The sequence below is a fragment of the Buteo buteo genome, chromosome 5 (genome assembly GCF_964188355.1).
Source record: "Buteo buteo chromosome 5, bButBut1.hap1.1, whole genome shotgun sequence".
NCBI lineage: Eukaryota > Metazoa > Chordata > Aves > Accipitriformes > Accipitridae > Buteo > Buteo buteo.
The window spans coordinates 4919793-4933131 of record NC_134175.1 but is presented as its reverse complement, the minus strand read 5'-3'; the positions used below and the strand labels follow the sequence as shown (position 1 = coordinate 4933131).

Below are 13339 nucleotides of genomic sequence, written 5' to 3'. Positions count from 1 at the left end.
TGAACTTCTCGTGTATGAATTTACCAGTGCTTTTTCTTTTACTCTGTGGAAGTTGCCACGTCTTTCATTGATAATTAGATAAAGGAGCATTTGGTCAATTATAATGACAACACCTGTGTATGCAGTAAACTAAGTTCTCCTTTTGGCTTCTGTACTGGGAATGATGCTACAGTTTCCCATGTAGCACAGCAGTTGATGCCAGAAGATTGCTTTAACTTTTATCTGGGGATTTTTCTGATAAATTGGGGGAGGGAGGGAATGAAATTTAACCTGTTGGAATTTTGATCCTGGGACTTAACCTTTGCTGCTTCATTTTTGGAATACAGGTCTCGTGAAAAAAATCTTTTAGAAGTATTCATGGGGGGATGGAGGAGAAAGTTCATAGGTGAGAGAGATACTTCTCTACAGGTTTGACAGTGCTATGTGTAAGCAGGCTAAGTGGAGAAAGCATGTTAAAGTGAGACTGCTTTTTTTTATTGTTTCCAAGTGGAATAGAAAATGAAGAAGGTTAAATACAGCTTGAGAATTGATGAAAAGAAATTACCTTTAAAAGTTATCTCCATTTTTGTGTTACTGCTTACCGCATGTATTGCTCTAAAGAAGCATCTCAAGTAAATTGAGTTACAGATGGAAATATTTTTGCTTTGTTTCAGCATGGGCAGGAAGAATGGATCTCTCTAGTCTTCCTTTTTACTTCAAAGACCAAAATGTGTTATGGATGCTTTTACCAAAAGCAGTAAAGATATATTTAAAGCAAGAAAGGATCAGAAACCCTGCTGTAAAAGGAGTAGCTAGATGTACATGAAAGCCGATGTAGATTTAAGACTTGTGTTGTTTGTTTAGGAAAGAAATACATCTAAATGTAGACACATTTATTCTTCTTTGGCTTGAAAAATTTATGCTTGTGTATTTACTGTGGTGATTGTACTCCTCTTTTCTTAATGGGGAGGAAAGTATTTTTTTTTCTACCTGAAATGGGCATTTCTTATTTAAGCAGCTGACTAGCATACTAGCACGATTGTTATGCTTTAAAATGAAGCAAAAAAGGTAACATACCAGTGTTGAAACGAAGTAAATACACTTCTACTCGAAGATCAGCTTTACAGCTGCTGCACTGATTTGTTCTGTATAAAAGGCATCTCAGAGCTATTTACAAATTTAAACAGTAGGAAAATATTTTTGTTTTGGAGAATACATACTGATTTTATTTAAATACAGGTATTTTTTCAGTGCTGCTAGATATTTGCAGGTAGGTGAGTATCAGGTTAGCAGACAACAGGGAGAATATCACATAAGCTTACTTGACGGGAGTGTCTGTATTTGCATCACAGCAGGCTTTGAGGCAACAGACTGCAGTATTTGAAGTACAGTATTCTGTGAAAATCATCCTCACTCAAGTGACACATTTAGTTTTCCCCTTCTGAACATGTGTTTCTGTTCAGGACTGCACCAACAACTTAGAAAATGGATTATTCTCTATCGATTTGTCTAATCAGGAAGACGAAGTGATGGGCCAATTACTAGGGAAATAGTAATGGCTGTAATTTTTTTCTAGTCGAGGGCTACACAAATAAAGCCCATCCATATTTTGATGTGGTATTGTAGTGTGTTGCACTTTAATTATCAAAAGGGTAGCTAAGGGAGAGAAGTTAAGTAACCATTTGGTGTTTGTGGTGGGCTTGGGAATAGAAGAGTTTTCTCTTCCAAGTCCTCTTGGTGTGCTTGTTTTGCCTACTAGAGCATGGAGTTATAATTATGCATGGTCCAATAGAAGAACTTCTTCAACTCAAAGCCATGTAAAGATGCCAGTTTTCACATTAGTACAGCTTCATGGGCCAACTGTATACTGTTGATTTTTTCTAATGCCACCATTGACTCATTGCCAAAACTTGGGAAACACAAGTAAATGAAAAGTATGTGAGAAGAAAGATGCTGTATCTTGAGTGGTACAGAATCTTGATCCCATCATCTCTTTGGATTTTTGTATGTATTGGCCAATTGCATGCACTATTTGAAGATATTGTGGAGATGGTTCGGTTGATTTCATGGAGACTCTGACAACTTCTTCTGTTGGTTTCTTAAGGCTTATTATTAATGATTGTGTTTAAGGTTTCAGAGAAATTAACTGTAGCCATTGTTCTTCAAGTGTGTTGTAATTTGCGCGTTAAGGATTTTTTAATAGAAAAAAAAGTTAAGGATACCTAAAAAAAAAAAAGAAGTCACATAGGTACATTTGTGGTGCTGCTTGTGTTTTGTGTCTTCAGCAGTACTTTAGAAATGAGTGTCTGTGAAGAGCTATTGAAATCCATCCATTTCAGGTTTGAGAGACAGGTGGCTGTGTAGGCATTTGTAAAATACCGGTGAGAAGTGTCGGGAGCAAATGTTGTACCTCTAGCAAAAGTTTGCTGTGACCTTAAAAGATCAGAAAAGACTGTTTCAAATGGCACGTGTGCAGTAAAGCTTATCTGTTGGTAAAAAAGGAGCTCTCAGACTAACTGGTTATTTCATTTTTTTTTTTTTAGTGGCCTGCACTCTTATTCCCACTCCTCCTCCCTTTTCATGTGTTTAATCGAAAAAGAAAGACAATTCTAAGACAGGAGGATACCCTAGCATGAGTTAGTGGCTGACCATCTACAAAGTCTTTGCTTTCAGTGTGGCATTTTTTTGGTAACACTACTTTCTCTAAGAAAATGTTTGCTTTGCATGAAAATTGGTAACAAAGTACGTCTGAATGCATCTTGCAAGAACTGTGTAGTGTTGTGGACATGCATGAAAAGTGCAGAAAAATAATTGGTGTGGGAAATGATGTAGCTGGGTGCCTGAACTGCAGAACAGTTGCTTTTATAAAATTGGGAACTGCAGACTACAATTAGCTGTCATTAATTTTGTTGAATAGAAATATGTTCCATTTATTGTACAATCAGGAGCCAGGCTTGAATGAGTTTAAATAGATGAAATCTAAATTATACTGACAGTCCATTAAACAGCAGCAAAACCCCTTAAAGAAAATGGATTCACTATGATACCAGTTTATAATAAAATCATTTGCCAAATAAGAACTGTAGTCCAGGCATTGGGAATACTCTTGTGAGTTTGAAATGAACACAGTAAATTGGTTGAACCATTTATTGCAGAACAGGGCTCTAACACATTGTTTTCTGACAAGGAGCCAGCAGTGTTGCTTGGAATCTGCTCAGCAGGAAGTGACACTAAAAGACCAGACTAGCAATTTGTTTGTTGTCAGCCATATGGGGAGAAGAGAGGCAACTGTATAGCTCCCTACCTGTCAGTGGTAATATTTTTCTAGTTAAACCCATGCGTTTCTACGTTTGTTACTAAACCATCATGCCAAATGTATTGCTGTAGTTAGAGGTCTGCTTCTGTTATTGACCTTTGTTTTCAAGGGTTGGTAATTTTCCTGTATTAGGCATACAAGCGAATTCAGATGTCAACATTTAGAATTCGGTGAATGTTGCAAATATTTTTCTGATCTGTTGAAAGGTACCACTTGGTTATGAATGATTTGTAGCTGCTGGTATCATGCTCTTAATCGTATCTAACTGTTCTGGGTGGTGGTGGTGAAGGATTGTGGCATTTAACTTAAGTACCTGAGATGTGGAAATGAAGAGCCCTGCTGCTTGGGGTTCCCGCTAGTTTTGGCTTGGGCAGAGGTATATCCGGAGAACAGTTCAAAACTGCCTGATCATGCTTCTTCACTGGTTGGCAGAGGGCACTAGGACAACTAAGCCTTTTAATTTTAGACACCAGAATGGAGGAATGTAAATATCATTTAATCCTCGGATGTAAATATCCTTCAATTATTTACCTATCCCACAACTAGTATTCAGCGTGTATACATATATATACACACATGCACGCATGTGAAGAGTGTCTGTCTCTCTCCCTCTCAAGTCCTTTTATATATATGACTCTGTAAATTCTATAAATAAAATTCTGTGTCCCAAAGAATTGGGGTCTACCTTGAGAAACAGTTGGGTTTCTTCCCCCCCCCCCCCCCCTTTAAAAAAAAATAAAAAAATCCAGGATGGTTCTGGTGAAACAAACCAGTCTCACAGGCCTTGCCTGGAGACTTCTATGGTTTCTCAGAATCATCATATGAATTTCTGTTGTGGTGCAACTGAATCTGTAGGCTAAATGAGTGTTGGGATAACTGCTATCTCTATATTAAGTTAGAAGTGGTGAATGTGAAACAGGAGTGTACACATATGCTGCAGGGATAAGTATACCTGAAGTATGGTTTTAAGCATAGTGATTGAATGGTTGAATACAGAGCATGTGTTACATGATTACATGAGCTTGATGATTCATCTTGTTGTTTGTGACACTGCGAGAGTTGATGTATGAACTATTTAAACTTGGTGTCCGACAAGCTCCCCTAAGTTGTACCTAAGTTGTTAAAGACGAGTGGGTTTTTTACACATCTGGCATATTGTTTTTCAGAACCTCTAACTCTTACATAGAATATTTAAAGGAAAGCAAAATAAGGGAAGGAATGTGTAATCCAGTAAGGTACTGGGATGTCAAAACTGGGAAATGCACATATATTGAAACTCTGGCTGCTCACAGCAACGCTGAAGTCTGAGCTTGTGACTGTTGAAATACAATGGTGGGAGGTTGTAGACAATTCCTTGACAGTGGCTTTCAAGGAATATCTTTCCTGTGGAAGTGTGGTGCTGTGCGGAGAGCCTAAGGCTTTGTTTCTTGGATGATGCCAAGTGTTGACTCATTAGATGAAGTGTAAAAGGATTTTGATGGTGAAGATGGTTACTACATAAACAGCAGCATTTAGGCTGATAAAGGTTCATGTGTTCAGAAAAGTGAGGTGCTTGTTTTTTTTTTTTTTTCCAAAAGATCTTTAAGCCCATATATTGAAGCGCTAATTTTAACAAGAGCTTTTAGTGTGGGAATATTAATGTAACCCTTCAGAACTAGGGCACATCTGGTGAATATCACAAGCCCAAAGGCATAATGACTCTGTACCATGTGTCGTAGAAATACTTCATCTCCGGTGGGACATTTTACACGAAATAGGAAAGTAAGCAAATGCGCTTACTTTGAGACAGGCAGTGAATCCCACTAGCTGTGCAGGGAACTTAAGATTTCTTTACTCTGTTTTGCTATCATAGTGGCAAAGATCATGGAAATCCTTTTTATTGTCTTTCTTTTTCTTTTTTTTTTTTCTCGTTTCTTCCTGTGGGAGAGTTTGCTGGTTTGTCACCAGTAAACTCTGGTGTAACAGATCAGATGGTTAACTTGTCTGAGGTGGCCCTTGGAAGTTGACACATGGATGTTATCTTGCTGTGGAGAAAGCCAGAGTGTGAATTTATAGCACACCCATTTCCTGTGTGGTTACTTGCTTCATGCTTGCTCTTATTTACTAATAAATGCAGGATGATGCGAGGTTGACTATTCTTCAGTAAAAGAAATTAACTCATACTTTGGTAAGTGTGTAAGGATGTTCAGAGCAACAATTTTTGCCTGCTGTATTTCATCCTATAGCTTACTTCATGGTAACTTCTTTGTTTTGCTGATTTTCTTCACCGAGTCCATGTAGATAATCGGGCATCTCCTTTCGTTTTCTGTTACTGGTATGATTCTGTTGATAAAGGGAGTCATGATCCTTGCCTAACAAAACACATCCTTAAGTTCAATTTTCAAGGGATCTTTGCAGATGACAGAGCAGCCAATACAGAATGTAGTTGTTGATGCAACTGTAATAAGAACTAGAAAAGAAAAAATTACTGGGAAGGGAAGGAGACTTGAAGGGTTTGGAGGTGGACAGAATATGGGCTAAGAAAAATATTTCAGGGTTATCACTACCTTGCAAGTTAGAGGGAGCAGGGAGAAGGTAAGTGAAAGAATAATGGTGATGCAGCATGCATAGAGGGATTAACTTGTGTATGTTTAAGCCAAGGCCTCTTCTGAGTTTAGATTTGTAGTCAGCTGGGGTTTGGAGAAAGACTGTCGTAGAACAGTGAAGAGCAAGCACTGGGTGTGGAACCAGTATAGTGGTGTTTGTGAGTATTTGTTGGCCTTCTGAACTGTATTTTGGTTTGTAGGGAATTCACCTTGTCAGGGTTTCTCTGCAAACGTGTATTGCGCCCAAGCTGCCGAATGTCAGTAGCTGCAACCAAGTCCACTGTCTGACGTCGTACACTCAGAGAAGGCAAACTAGTGACTTACTCAACTTGAATGAGTAGGCATCAAGTGGAATGGCTTAATTACAATTATGTGCCACTCAGTCCATAATTCCATGTAGTAAGATAAGTAGCATTTTGAGTGTTGGATAGTATTTCTTTGAAGATCAGGAGGCTAGGAATTGTATATCACCATAGAGCGACTTCCATGGACGTGACACTGAGCTGTTCAGTTGTTGACATGTTTAAATCAGGAAATTTATTGTCAGTTTGATTTTTTTGTTTGTTTTTGCTGGGCTTTTTGAGTGGAAAAGAATTGAATGTTAAGGTTGGTAGAAATGAATATTAATATTGCAGGAGTAAATAGATGTCTGAAACGCACTGCGAGTTCTTTTCTAGAATAATAAATGTTGAAATAACTGACCAGAATTTCTTTCGGGTGTCTGAAGGGAGACTGCATATGGGTTCATTGTATTTTAGGCTGACAAACAGCCTCAGGCTTCAGACTTCCATTTAGTGTGAAGAGAGTGCATGTCACTCCAGTTATATAAACCTGCTGATCAGTAAAAGGATTTGAAAGGAAGTAAACCTGTCTGTGAGGAGCATCTTTATTTTGTGACTTTAAATATTTTAGCTTTTTCTTTCTGACAAATGGGGCATCTTTTGTAGTTGTCACGGGCTTGGACACAAAGCAGCGTGAGCAGTAGTGATGAGATTTGACTGAAGTTGTCTAAGACTATGCAGAAGTTCTCTGTAGCCGTAAAGAGCTCAAAATGTTCCAGAAGTATGTGATCAGTGGAAAAAAAAGGGTGCAATAGCACATTCCAGTGTGCTAAGGATAAGGAGGGGCTATTCTGTATTTTCCATGGGCATAAGTCTTATCTACGCAGGTTTGTTGCATTAGAAAAATGACATGCAGTTTTTCTTTGTTGCTCGGGTCCACATCGAAGCTGTTCTTCAAAATAATGAATTTGTATTTTGGATTTCTGGTAAATGAAAGTAGTTGCTCTTTATGGTGAATTTTGAGTGGCTAGTGTGACTGCAGCCATAAACGTTCTCCTTTTGGCACTTCTGTTTCTAGCGTTCATGACGTTGCACCTGGATTAACTCGTTTTCTTATCTGTGTGGCTTCTATTGCTTTGGAGACATCTTAACTGGATGTCATCTTTGTTTTAAATCTTGGCAGGCAGCCAGCAGTGCCTTACTTAAATGCAACGTACTAGTGAGTCAACATGTTTGCTTTATCCATAGTAGATGGCAGATTCTCTTACTTCTGTGTCAGCCATTTAAGAGGGATGCTTAGCTGTTTATTCTGCATGCTGTCTGATAACACTGAAAATGAGGCTTGCAAAACTGAGATAGTAAAAAAAAAAAAAAACTTTGGAAGTTGTGGTGTTTTCCTGTATCTGAAATCTTGCAGCTTTTTATACACACATTCCCCAGTGAATCCTGGAAAACTTCCCGCAAATGAGTGGTGGAACATCGTGTAAATGCATGATTCACCTGGGATACTGAGCAGTTGGTTTGAGTGAGTAGAGGCCTGTCTAAATGGTATGATTAGCCAAGGAAGTCTGGGATAACAAAATAGTGCAGGAATAGTGCAGGAATACTTTGATACGGTTAAATTGCTATAGGTTCTGAATAAACTGGATTGAATCATACTGTATCAATGCAAGGAGGCGAAGAGGATGCATTTGGTGCAAGGCAGTTCAGATGCTTACCTCCCAAGAGAGACTGACTTAATAGCTTCTGTGGGATTTTCAGGATTTTGGATGAAAAGTGCTGTATAAGTGTGAGTTACAAATCAAATAAATAACTGTTGTTCTGGTGTTGACGGTTGATTACATGTATCATATTTCAAGCTTTTAAAATGAACATATGCGTGCTGTTGCAACAGTTGCTACAGTCCTAGCTAGGCACGATTTGAAATTGGTCATTTGGAAAAGGCAAGTAGTACTTGAAATAAAAGGACGTAATTCTTCACAATTCTACAGAGATACTGAAGGTTGTTATGTAAAACTGTTTATTGTTATTTTCTTACTAAAGAAAAAAACCCGAAGATCTTAGTGCATTTTACATTCATGAAACTTTTTTCTATTTCTCTTGAGACTCCTGGTGCAAGGCATTTGGTTTGTTACATTATAGATAGTGAAAATATGCAACAGAAAGCGTCAAACTGATACTACTTAGATGCCTATATAGCCTTGCTATTTAGCATAGTTTCCTGTGATGCTGCCATCATTAAGACAAATCACTATATTTAGCAAATATATGGTTACCATTAGCATTTTTGAAAGATTGTACTCCTGACCATGTCTTCTCCTCTGCTCTAATGCTAGAGTGGTATTAAGGATTCCTAATAAATCCAGTATATGAGTTAGCTCTTTCTCACCATTTCCTTTTACTTTGCTTTAAAATTTAGAATTATTTGCTCTAACAACTTACTTAAAGCTTATAGCACAAAAATGTCTCTAAACACCTGCCTTTCTAGTGTTGATTGTTTCACTCTTTGGTTGATGCCATTATCCTTCTTCTCTTTGTTACTCTCTCTCAATTTAGTTAGGGTTAAGTTTACACCCGGTGGACACCAGCTAAAGAGATGCTAGCTGTATTGAAGTCGACTTCTTAGTTTTGCTCGCAATTTTATGCTAAAAATTAGAGCATAAAAGTGAAGAGGTTCTCAAAAGAGGCCAGGACTCATAGGGAACTATAACTGACAGCAGGCGTAGGGAAGGTCAGTAGTGGTGTTTCTTATGTAAGAAAGGCTTTTGGAACTTGTGGCCTGAAGTCACGAATTCATTTCAGTGCTATTTTTGTGGAGTCTTTTGTAAAGAATGATCAAAGCTTATTGCAGTAACAGAAATTCTCAAAGATTTCAGTTAAATTTCTGTAAGTTAAATAACATTAACTTCTAGTTAATAGGAAAAAAAATTCAGGAGAACTGTTTGGTTTGGAACTTGAACGCTACGTTCTGATTCGGAACAGTCAAGCTGTGAGTTGTGACATTTGTGTGTCTAGTGGGAATGTGGACACAACTCTGCTATAATTACATTCCTTCTGTACACTTGGAGAGGAGCTTTACTGATGCTGATACAATTATGATTTCAGGTTAATCCAGATTCTTATCCTGTGTCTTTGACTCTTACTATAAAATAAGCAATAGATTTTTCAGCTTAAAATAAATCTATTTTGTCAAGCTTGCTTGACTTTATCAAATACTGTTGTGAAGTGATTAACAGTGCAATTTGCAATGGATGGAGAACGGTGTGGTGAAGAAGCCTGTTTTACAAATAGTCTTGCAGGTGGAAATTCGACACTAGGATTTACAGGCTTTGCTTCAGATAGTTACTATGGTTATGTGATAAACCAGCAGGAAGTGACTCCTTGCATGGTTACGAGGCCAAGCATTTGAGAAGATTCAGATGCTCTGTTAAAGTCTGTGTTCCAGGCCACCCTTTGTGCGCTGTTGCTGTCACTTAGCCCTCAATTTGTACTTTCCTGTATGTGGTTGTGGGATGCTCCTGAGCAGGTGATCTGTTCTAGGAACTTGTGCCCCATGGATTTAGTTTTTTAAGTCAAGGAATTGCCTAATCTATTCACAACTAGGTACTATTTGTGCTAAATGGATTTTATTCTGAAGAGGGTGGTCTAAGTAACTTTTCCCCAGTTCTTTTTTAAAAGTTCCTGATACTTGAGTTCTCACAGCAAGGCTTTGGTGACAGTTGAAGTGATTGCTTTTAGCTGTTTGTTAGCATTTAGATTTTCTGGGGGATGTAGACCACAGTGAGCTGTGCTTGCCATTTGAGGAGTTTCTTCAGAAGACTTTCTGCAGAACTCAAGGTGACCTGCCTGACTGTGATACTTACATGCTCTGACCTCAACCTGATTTGTAAGCACCTGAAGACCAGCATCTTTTCCAGTTTAGATGGAAATCATGGGTCAGTATAACTGAGAAATACTTTTGCCTTTGAATTCCTTCAATTGAACGTGGAATTCTAGCTATGCTAATCAGCAGGCTTAATTTGAGACTGGTACCTAGAGATTATTTTATAGCCTACTGGGGAAAAGAGGTACTGCTCTGCTGTCATGGCTTTGCAGGTAAAAAAAGTCAGTTCGATGGGTAGTGCCTATAATGAAGATGCTGGAGGTGAACAGTTTTGCAGCTGAAACTGTGTACTAAGTTTCAGGTTTAATTCTTCTGGGACTAGTTTTTTAGAAACCTTGACTATGTTGCCCTGACATACTGCTGACATGGGACAAAATAAAGGCCTACTTGCGAATTTGTAGAGATGATGTGAAAATAGAAGTTAGGAAGGTAAGGGAAGTTACAGAAAAGGAAAATAGAGAAGAAATTTTACACTTGAATTTTAAATGACTGGTAGAAAAGCTAGAACTATTTCCAACTTTTTTCCCCTCTTGGTCTCACCACTGAGATACAGAGGAACATCTTCTGGTATAAGCAGAATGCAAATTCTGTGGCTATGAAATGTCCCAGCATAGGAAGAGTTTTTATGGCATGAAGTATTGGACTGCAACTCAAAAGTTCAATTCCTTGCTTCATCCAAAAAAACCCCCAAAACCCAACTCTGAAATCTCAGCCTGTTGCCTGACTACTTCAGGCTACAATTTCTTGGCTGTAAAATGAAGATATTGGTGTTTTACTAGAATACTAGTATAATCTAGTGTTGCTGGGTATGACTGTGCTTGTAGCCAAAAGCAGCAAGTCCAGACCCGCATGATTGCGACAAGCAGTGCTGAATTTGGGGAAAGGTGCTAAGTGCATTTCAGGCTTGGTTTGCCAGCGAAGTTGCTTTGATCCTGGCAAAACATTAGTTATCTGAAATTAATGGAGATGGGTGGTGTACACCTCTGTCTCTCATCAGAGCAAGATACTACACTGTTGCCACCTTTAAAATCAGATGCACAACCATGTAATTCTGGCATATATCATTGAAGTGCTATAGATTGGAAAAGCCTGGCCTTTTTCCAGCTTGGTTGATGTGGCTACTAAGACTCTTCCTGCACTTTTGATAGTCCTAAGGTAGTTCTGCTAAATAGCTGCCAAGTTGCTTTATTTTAAATACATGTTTGAGTTAACTCTCAGTGGCAAGAGAATTCCTGAGTACAGGTTGGGTTTCAAATGATTAATGAAGGGTTTATTTTTTTCTTTCAGAAGGAGGATGTTTTATTGCTATAAACAATAACAGTGCATCCTTAGCAATGTTCTTGGTGGAGCATAAGAACTAGAAAATGTATGTCTTGAACAACGTTTAGATTTTACAAGACATGAAGCTGGGTATTAGTTGTGTTTTGAAATGTGTCTTAAAACTCTAAGACTTCGGAATTTTTCTGTAGAAGTACAAAAAGGTTCGTGGAGAATCATTGGTGAATAGGTGGTGTTCTTTGTGCCTTCTGTCTCTTGAGTAGCAGTTAGCTATGTGAATATAAAAGGAGAATGTGATGACTGTCCTTTAAATATTTGTTTGGCTTTGGGAGTAGCATCTTTGCCTTCTAGCAAGCTGTGTGTGAATTCTGATTTCTAAGGTCATTATCATTAGTCAGGCACCTCTTTCCCATCCTTGCTGTAATTTTATTCTGAGACACTGCTTTTGTTGCAGTTATTGCCAAGACTGTTTTTAATACAACAGACCTTATTTTACAGCAACCTTGTAAAGTCCAGTTGTCAAAAGCAAACAAAAATAATTATGCAGTTTCTGTCATGTCAAATGTAATTTGAGAAAGCCCAGTCCTTCCCTGAGGTAAATCTAATTTAGTTTGCTGCATTTCATCTATGACTGGTTGCCTTGGTTTTCTTCACAATTAGGAGAGAAAATATGTTAGTGCTAGGTTCTTCATAGCAAGCTAACCACAAAAGATCTGATTAGTTTCCTGTCTTATTTTGGTCTGGTTCATAGGTTATGACCTGGTCATTTTTGTTAACTAAATTCAGAATGGTCTTATATGACTTTCTTCTGTTTTTCTAGCAAAATGTCTATTCAAATCAAAGTTAATTTTTATGCAGTTAATTCCCTTATTTATCATCATAAAGCATCTAGTTTCTATTTTTAGATCACACTTGGAATAAATTACATGTTATGCAAATGAAATGGTGGCTCTTTCTAAGCTTAAGCTGTTTTTTAATTTATCCTGTTTTTATGTTTTTTTTTTTCTTGGAGGTACAGAAGTTAATTTCCATTATTTTTAAAATCTTGTTTTTTTTAAAGATTGCGTATATATTGAAAGTCGCCGGCCGAATACCCCGTATTTCATCTGCAGCATTCAAGACTTCAAACTGGTAAGGAAAATTTTCACATCTCTTCCTTTTCCCTGCCCCATTCTCCAGTGAGATGGCAATATTTTTTAGTCTGTATCTCCTGTAGCTCCTCGTTCCTTCTGCGTAAATCTTTATCTTCTGAAATAGTAGCTGTTTTGCTGTTAAGACAGTGATCTATCCTTGGTATAGACGTAGTTAACTGGGCTGTAGAATTCAAATTGTGGTCTACATCATCCTAAGGTTTTGTAACCCACAGGAATACTAACTTTGAGTTGAGTGTTGTTGGGAAATTGCGGCTCAGTAAGTTAATTTTTCCTGGGAAGTTAAATTTGGCTGTGCCTTTACCTCTAGCTTTATATAGCACAGCTGTGTAAATGGAAGCACGTGGGCTGACTTGTGGTAGCCTGTGTATCTCAGCTCATTGGTGTAGTGACAGTTGAGTATGCAAAGAGAAACTATGCCAGTATGACAAGATTGATTCGGAAAAATATAAAATAACATTTAAGAATATTTTAACTCTTTAACAATGAAAAGTCAGGGACCTGTGCAAGAACAGATTTGTTTTGTGGTTTGCCCCCTTTAAGTGTACAAATTCAGATTAAAAGGTTAAACATGTTTCTTCCCAGTATGCTGTAGCTGCACGGAAAACCACTTGCTGCTTACGCAGTGCAGAGCAGGAAGCTGCTGCCTGTTTGACGCAAAGGGCGCCTATGCTTGTATTGGACTTTGCAGTGCTTTGGGTAGAGTAACTGTAACTGCTGATCATCTTGCTGTTGTTGGTTTATGGAAGTTCTGAATATGTACTACAATGGTCTTATCAACGCATAGTCTAGAGATGTAGATCACCCACTCTCTGTTGATATCGGAGTATGTCTTCCTTTTCCAAGGTTTTTGACTCAAGTCTTCC

At 38.1% G+C, this 13339-nt stretch overlaps 1 protein-coding gene across 4 annotated transcripts in view; it reads left to right on the top strand.

Moving 5' to 3' along the window:
• Positions 1-13339, top strand: part of RERE (arginine-glutamic acid dipeptide repeats) — a 256784-nt gene that overhangs the window by 86544 nt on the left and 156901 nt on the right. For all 4 annotated transcript variants that reach the window (XM_075027303.1, XM_075027299.1, XM_075027302.1 and 1 more), the window contains exon 3: positions 12383-12453. In XM_075027303.1, coding sequence (XP_074883404.1) covers positions 12383-12453 — 71 coding nt within the window. The remainder of the gene's footprint in view (positions 1-12382; positions 12454-13339) is intronic.